Below are 8,102 nucleotides of genomic sequence, written 5' to 3'. Positions count from 1 at the left end.
GGATAGATTTCATTTCTTAGAAGGAAAAAGCCCACAGCTGGGATGGGAACATCCCTGGTTATTTGAATGCTAGAGGGAGGTCACAGCATGGGGTAGGGGCTGAGGGAGGGGCAGGCAGCAAGGAATCCTGGGGGCCTAGTTATCCCCTAGGATTCAGAGGAAGTCTGAAAAGTAATTAATTATGGCCTGGTCTCTCTGGTGCTGAAATTGGGGCAATCCAAGAAAGGGGAGAAGGAGAAAAGGGTTCGGGACTGGCTAACCACAGAAAGAGCACTCTCAGTGTCCTCAACCCCTCAGTCAATACTCAGGGTTGTGTTGCCAAGCCCCTAATTCTCAGTTTAATATTAGCAAGGAATTTGTGAGTCCCTCCAGTCCTGCCACCTCAGTTAGGAAGCCAGCCAGGCACCCACCTCTACCACCTTACCTGACCCTCTGAGATGGAAGCCTCATAATAGTCCAGGATATCTGCCACAGGAACATAACTAAGTTACCCTCCCACATCCCAGGCCTCTCTGGCCACCACCTCTATCCATGGCTTCAGTTTGTCAAGAGAAGCTCCTCTAGCTACAGAAGCCATAGCTTGGACCAGATGCTCTGCAGGCGTCTACACAGTCTAGAACCTGTAACATCTGCCCTCATAGGCCCAGGCTAGCCCCTTCCACCATGGATTTACCCCCCTTAGACGCCTGGATTTACTCACCCAGCAAGGCCTGGAAGAGGTCACTGTGCAGCACTGTAAGGAGGGGAGGCGCCCACCGCAATAGTGGGGGGGCCAAGAGCCAGAGGGCTGACCTGGGAACTAGTAAGAAGCAAGGGACAAAGGAGTGAGGCCAAGTCACTTACACATTTAGCTATCTAAGGTTCTCCAGCCTTTGTCCTTTCATTCTAGACCCCATGGAAAGATTTGGGAACAGAAAGAGCACCCAGGCCCCCACCACAGATCCAGATCTCCCCTCTAAAGACCCGGTTGTTTTTCACCTCTTGGTCTCTGGGACATCTCTCTTCTCTTGCTAATCTCCCTAATCCGCCAAGATTGGAGTTGAGCTGCCTTCTCCCTACGCAGTTGTAGCTAGTAAAGTAGGCAAGCAGATCATGGTTCCATTCTTCCACAGGTCCCCTTGAAACACATAGTGTGCCTCCCCAAAAGCCAGGTATAATTTAGCTACTTTCCCGAAAAGTGGGAAAGAGGGTTTTCTCTAAGGCAGTCCCAGCAATTCAGAAGAATTAAGTTCAGCACAGCTCTTTCTCTTCCCAGGCCTGATCGCAATGAGAAGTATGGAAAGAGGAGGGGGTGTACAGGGGTCAGTGGCATGGCTTCACTGGGTATAGAAACTTGCTGCCAAACCTGACATCAGGAACCCACATAAAGGTGGAAGGAGAGAACTGACTATTGAAAGTTGTCTTCTGATGTGTGCTTGTGAGTGCACACACAAACAAACTTTTTGTTGTTTTTTGAGAAAGGGTTTCTCTGTAGCTTTATAACCTGTCCTGGATCTCGCTCAGTAGACCAGGCTGCCCTCAAACTCACAAGAGATCAGCCTGCCTTTGCCTCCCCAGTGCTAGGATTAAAGGCGTGCACACCTCCTGGCACATTTCTTTATATTTTAGGTTTATTGTATTATTTTTTAATGTTATGTATATGTTCATGTGTGTGTGCATATGACATGCTTGCAGAGGTCAGAAGAGAGCAACTGGAGTTACAAATACTTATGTGCCACTATGTATGTGGGCACTGAAAGCTGAACTCAGGTCCTCTGCAAGAGCAACAAATACTCTTACTTGCTGAGCCATCTCAAACCTGATGGTGGTGGCACACACCTTTAATCCCAGCACTGGGGAGGGAGAGGCAGGTGGATCTCTGTGACTAGGCCAGCCTGGTCTACAGAGGGAGTTCCAGGACAGCCAGGGCTCCACAGAGAAACCCTGTCTTGAAAGGAAGAAAGAGAAATGCACATGGTTCTTCCAGAGGGACCTGAACACCCACGTTCCCAGCACCCGACAGGAGATCACAAATGCCTGTAACTCCAGCTCCAGAGGACCCATAGTCTCTGGCTTCTACAGACACTGCACTCATATACATGTACCTATATACAAACACACAGACACGTAGTTTTTTAAAAAAAGTATAAATTTCGTGTTATTTTGGAGTTTTTACTTTTAAAAAAAAAAACAAAAACAGGGTCTCTGAGACCTCATTCACGGTGATCTCCCTGATTCAGTGTCTCCCAGAGTCCATAAAAGACACCTACTATGTGTTTTGTCCTTTTAGGTGTTTTGAACTTGTGAAACCTCCTAGCTCAGAATTTGCTTAGAGCACACACCAGATTGAATCTGCCACCCCATGTCCCTCCTTATTTGTAGGAATCATTTTCCCAAAGAATCCATGCCTCTGCATCTGACATTTACCTTACGGTCCTTTTTCCCATCTCTCCCCTCTAATTCCATCTAGGAAGTCCTCTCTCCATCCCTCTGGCTGTAGTCACTTAAATTCTTCCCCATTTCGCTCATCTTATCTCATCCCTTTTTATCGAACTAGACTTTCATTCAGACCCGCGGCACTAAAGAGTGGGAAAGAAAACGGATCGCTTGAAGATCGATCACTCTAGGTCGGTCAAAATACAGGAACCGGGTACCCGCCGAACTTCAATTCCCACCACGCATCTGGGCCCGAAAGACCACACCCCCACCACGCAGTGCATTGTGGAGCATGACTCAAGGCCTAGATACACACAACCCTTAGGCAGGCGGGACGTAAGGGGAGGTCAGCGGTCAAGGCTTCGGCCACAGCTTAGAGATGCAGTCGGCTCGGATAACTCCGAGCGTGGGGCGGCAGCTGCTGCGGCTGGGGGCCCGAAGGTCAGTATATGGCTGGGGGCAGTGGGTCTGGGAATCAGGGCAGGACTGAACCCAGATTCCTTACAGCTCGCGACCTACTGTGCTTCTGGGGCAGCACCGGCCTACCTCTGCCCAGAGACTTTATGCCAGCGAGGTAAGTGACAGATGAGGAAGAGGGGCACAGAAATGGGAATTGTCGGCTCCCACTAACTGCGACCAATAGGGGTCTCTGTCTTACCCCAGTCACCTGGTGATAGCTCTGGCACAGAAAGTAGGGGAAAGGGCAAGCCAGGGTGCCCTAGTGAGAAAGTAGGGGAAAAGACACTGCTCACACCATTCCCAGAGCCAGCGCTTCCGGTGTTCTGCTCGGCACACCTTAAGACCCATCTCCAGCTTATTTTAACGGCTCTTCCCCTCTCCCCAGGCTGTTCAGGACAAGCCAGATACCCTCTCCTCCGATGCTTCCACCAAAGAAAAAACAGCCAAGGCGGTAAGTGACCCGGAAATTGGATTGACCCGTATAAGCCAGGAGTAGACTCATTCCAATCAGCCCTGAAACTTTTCTTCCCTGCCCAGGAATCTAAGTCCTTTGCTGTGGGAATGTTCAAAGGCCAGCTCACCACCGATCAGGTGTTCCCATACCCATCTGGTAAGCAAAGGGGTAATTAATCAGTGGCAGTGTGGGCAGGGCAGCCTCCCTACCTGACTGGCCTGTTCTTTCCCATCCTGAAGTGCTCAATGAAGAACAGACACAATTTCTCAAAGAGCTGGTGGGACCAGTGGGCAGGTTCTTTGAGGTAAGCAATACCTGGGCACAGCCCCTTGGGGTAGCCAAATGCTAAGCTTAAAGGAGCCTCTGAATATGGGGTCCTATTCCTTGCCCAGGAAGTGAATGATCCTGCCAAAAACGACTCCTTGGAGCAGGTGGAGGAGAAGACTTTGCAGGGCCTCAAGGAACTGGGGGCATTTGGTCTGCAAGTACCCAGTGAGCTGGGTGGTTTGGGCCTCTGCAATACCCAGGTGAGGGATCCTCCCTTGTTAACTTACTAATACACCACATTACTCCAGCTTTGGCAGATTCAGCTTCCTCACCAAGCAAGTAGCTAGGGGTACTGTCTGCCTGTTCAATTTCTCAGCTGTGTATACATCTTTCCCTGAAAACATTATCTCTGTGCAGGCCACTAGGACCAAGGACCTAACCCTGGAAGCCAAGTCTACAGGGACTGTGTTGTGACAATGGGGTAGTGGGTAATATTCCCATCAAGACCAGTAACAGCTGGGCATGGCAATATATGCCTTTAATGGCAACATGTTGGGGGCAGAAACAAGTAGACCTCTGAGTCTGAGGCCAGCCTGGTCTACATTATCATGGTCCAGGCTAGCTGGGGTTATATAGTGAGACTATCTCAGAAAACAAAGGTCTAGGACCTTTATGTCCCTGTTCCTATTTTCTCAATTAAGGGCCTCATGCAGGCTAGACAAGCTGTCTAGCACTGAGCTACATCACCAGTCCTGCCCGTGCCTCTTATGATCCCATTTTACATGCCTACAGTAGAGATGACCCAGGACAGCCTCTACCCTGTTGCCTGTACTCTCCTGTTGAGGGCCAGTTCAGTGCAGCCCGTTACAATCCCAGATGCCTTCTTCCCCTCCAGTATGCTCGCTTGGCAGAGATCGTGGGCATGCATGACCTTGGTGTTAGCGTTACCCTGGGAGCTCATCAGAGCATCGGTTTCAAAGGCATCTTGCTCTATGGCACAAAGGCCCAGAAAGAAAAATACCTCCCCAAAGTGGCATCTGGTAAGGCAACCTTAAAAGACCTAGGGGTAAGGAGTGTGGTGTCACTCATGGAGTTACAAGGAACTGTATGGGAGGGACACAACTTTGATGGGCATCATGATTCCAGGTAAATAAGTTCTCTTCCTGACAGGGCAGGCTGTGGCGGCTTTCTGCCTAACAGAGCCCTCGAGTGGGTCAGATGCAGCCTCCATCAGAACCTCAGCTGTACCCAGCCCCTGTGGAAAATATTATACTCTCAATGGAACGAAGATTTGGATCAGGCAATCTTCCATTTCTCTTCTTCCCTTCAGCCCATCTCCTGACCTCACTGCTCTGAGCCACACTATTTACTGCCTCATTCTTCCACAGTAATGGAGGCATCGCAGATATTTTCACTGTCTTTGCCAAGACACCAATTAAAGATGCAGCCACAGGGGCCGTGAAAGACAAGATCACAGCTTTTGTGGTGGAAAGGGGCTTCGGAGGTGTTACCCAGTGAGTGAGCGTGGTGAAGATAAGGTGGATTCAAGGACGGGGACAGCACTGGGCTCTCAAAAGCAAATGGTTATTACAGGTCATGCTGGGGCATGTACAAGAGCCAGAGGAAGTGGGCAGTTTGTTTCCTTGGGGGAACAAAGGTAATAGTACATTGCCAGACTTCCATAGCCCTAGGGCACATGTGCAGTGCCTGTACCCTCTCTAAAGGAGTTCCTCCCTGATTGTAAGGACTAGACAGGCCATTTTCCGCCACAGCAACCTATTCACTATTCACACCTCAACTTTCCTGCGCTGCCTTTTCAGTGGGCTCCCTGAAAAGAAGATGGGTATCAAAGCATCTAACACAGCAGAAGTGTACTTTGATGGAGTAAAGGTACCATCAGAGAATGTTCTAGGAGAGGTGGGAAGCGGCTTCAAGGTTGCCGTGAATATCCTCAACAATGGAAGATTTGGGATGGCTGCAACCCTAGCAGGCACCATGAAAGCCATCATTGCAAAGGCGGTGAGTCCTGCCTCAGTCCCTAGCTAGCCTGAAGGAATCACTCTTTGTATGTGCCCCTGGCTATCTAGCAACACACACACACACACTTCCAGATCTACTAAGTAAGGAATTACTCTTTGCATGTGCCCCTGGCTACATTGTAGGCACTGCCTCCATCAGAGCAACACACACACACACTCTCTCTCTCTCTCTCTCTCTCTCTCTCTCTCTCTCTCTCTCTCTCTCCCAGATCTCATAAGTTGGGTCTATAGTCCTCATCTCAGTGGAGACTGCAGAATCACAAGTGGGATACATGTGCCTTTCAGGTTGACCATGCTACTAACCGCACCCAGTTTGGGGACAAAATTTACAACTTTGGGATGATCCAGGAAAAGTTGGCTCGGATGGCAATTCTGCAGTATGTGACTGAGGTAAGGGTTTCCTGTGCCCCTCCCCCTGGAGCCCTATGACTTTCTTCACAGTTGGGTCAGACTACAACCCCCAGCAGCACCTGGGGCAGTGGGTCTCCAGCTTTACACCAATGCCCTAGGGGATGCGAGGAGGCATAGTCAGTTCAGCTTCTGAAGGAGTGATGCTGCTCTGCTACATGCTTCCCAGATGATTTACCAAGTACTAATTCTAACCACCCCTTTAAAAGGTCTGAGGCCTGGAAGCCCAGTTCACCAAACCAGAGGACCACCTACTAGACATGTTTGACCTGACCAGGGGGTTAGAGAAAGTGAATGAATGCAAGGGTTGTAGGGGAGTCGAGCAGAGCTGGTCTTGCAGTATGAACTATCCTGCCTGATGCAGCTCTTTCCTGTTTTCTTCCCCACATCCCAACCATGCCCCCTCAGTCCATGGCTTACATGCTGAGTGCCAACATGGACCGGGGATTCACAGACTTCCAGATAGAGGCCGCCATCAGCAAAATCTTTGGCTCGGTGAGGACCCAGGCATGACGGAAGGGCAGAGTTCAGTTCAGGAACTCAGCTCCAAAACCAAATTCATCTGTTTCTGTGTCCTTAGGAGGCAGCCTGGAGAGTAACAGATGAGTGTATCCAAATATTGGGGGGCATGGGTTTCATGAAGGTACGGAGTATTCCTCAGCATGGTGTCCTACATTGTGGACAGGCACCTGGCGACAGAGGTTTATGTATCTCCCCCTTCACTAGGAACCTGGGGTAGAGCGTGTGCTCCGAGATACTCGAATCTTCCGGATCTTTGAAGGGACAAATGACATTCTTCGATTGTTTGTGGCTCTGCAGGGCTGTATGGTAAGAGGAAGGAGAGGAAGGGAGAGGAAGTGTGAAGGACACTGAGTCCTGACTGTTGGACCCTCCTCCCCGACAGGACAAAGGAAAGGAACTCACTGGGCTTGGCAATGCCCTAAAGAATCCTCTTGGGAATGTTGGCCTCCTGATAGGAGAAGCAGGCAAACAGCTGAGGCGGTAAGCCAGGGACAGGGCCAGGGAAGACAAGATGGTAGGCATGCAGCAACTAACCAGTCACCCACTCTTCCATTTCTTTCCAGGCGGACAGGACTTGGGAGTGGTTTGAGTCTCTCCGGGGTTGTCCACCCAGAGTTAAGTCACAGTGGTGAACTGGTGAGTGGTCCTTTGAGCAGAGCCTACAGCCGGGGGCTGGGCTGCCTTCTTCTTCTGAGCTCTGTGACTCTTGTCTCTTCAGACAGTGCAGGCTCTGGAGCAATTTGCCACTGTAGTGGAGGCCAAGCTGATGAAACACAAGAAAGGGATCGTCAGTGAGTGAGCCCTGCAACCCCCTTACCTTCCGCCCCATTCCCTCCCTCCTCCCCTCAGACTGCTAACCCCCACACCCTCATCTACCTGACAGATGAACAGTTCCTGCTGCACCGGCTGGCAGATGGAGCCATTGACCTCTATGCCATGGTGGTGGTTCTCTCCAGGTAGGAAGGCAGAGTGGGAAGCTTGGGAGCTTTGAGCCACAGAGTAGCTGGGCCAGTACCACAGCACAAGATTATCAACCTCTCATTTCCTTACAGAGCTTCAAGATCCCTGAGTGAGGGCCACCCCGAAGCACAGCATGAGAAAATGCTCTGTGACAGCTGGTGTATTGAGGTGAGCCTTGGAGGTACCCAGTGCAAGTGGGGAACTGAGACAGAGGCCTGACCCTCTTTTCTCCCCCAGGCTGCAGCACGGATCCGAGAAAACATGGCTAACCTGCAATCCAACCCTCAGCAGCAGCAGCTCTTCCGTAACTTCAAAAGCATCTCCAAGGCCATGGTGGATAGTGGTGGCGTGGTGACCAGCAACCCCCTTCGAATCTGAATACACCCAGTCAGGCTCTAGCATCTAAGTTATGTGCCTTCCCTTATGCCAAAACACAGGCCCCCTTTATGGGGCCCCAATAAGTGTTTGTTCTCTGGATTCTTTACTGCCTTAAGAACAATAAACTTTCTAACAAGCCACCCTCTGCTGCTGCATCTCTCCAGTCCCTCCTGTCCAGAGCCTGCTTCCATCCCAACTTT

At 50.5% G+C, this 8,102-nt stretch overlaps 1 protein-coding gene across 1 annotated transcript; it reads left to right on the top strand.

The window, feature by feature from the left end:
- The first annotated feature begins 2,695 nt into the window (after window positions 1-2,695).
- Window positions 2,696-8,042, top strand: Acadvl (acyl-CoA dehydrogenase very long chain). The gene is made up of 20 exons (XM_027426963.2): window positions 2,696-2,856; window positions 2,923-2,989; window positions 3,260-3,325; window positions 3,412-3,484; window positions 3,568-3,632; window positions 3,721-3,855; window positions 4,491-4,635; window positions 4,766-4,895; window positions 4,984-5,109; window positions 5,416-5,614; window positions 5,920-6,024; window positions 6,451-6,537; window positions 6,623-6,685; window positions 6,769-6,870; window positions 6,947-7,044; window positions 7,128-7,200; window positions 7,283-7,355; window positions 7,448-7,520; window positions 7,617-7,692; window positions 7,762-8,042. The coding sequence occupies exons 1-20, from the start codon at window positions 2,795-2,797 to the stop codon at window positions 7,900-7,902; spliced, it is 1,959 nt and encodes a 652-aa protein (XP_027282764.1). The 5' UTR covers window positions 2,696-2,794; the 3' UTR covers window positions 7,903-8,042.
- Window positions 8,043-8,102: the final 60 nt, after the last annotated feature.

This window comes from Cricetulus griseus, chromosome 7 (genome assembly GCF_003668045.3).
Source record: "Cricetulus griseus strain 17A/GY chromosome 7, alternate assembly CriGri-PICRH-1.0, whole genome shotgun sequence".
NCBI lineage: Eukaryota > Metazoa > Chordata > Mammalia > Rodentia > Cricetidae > Cricetulus > Cricetulus griseus.
The sequence above is the reverse complement of the archived record's forward strand: the minus strand, read 5'-3'. Positions and strand labels throughout refer to the sequence as shown.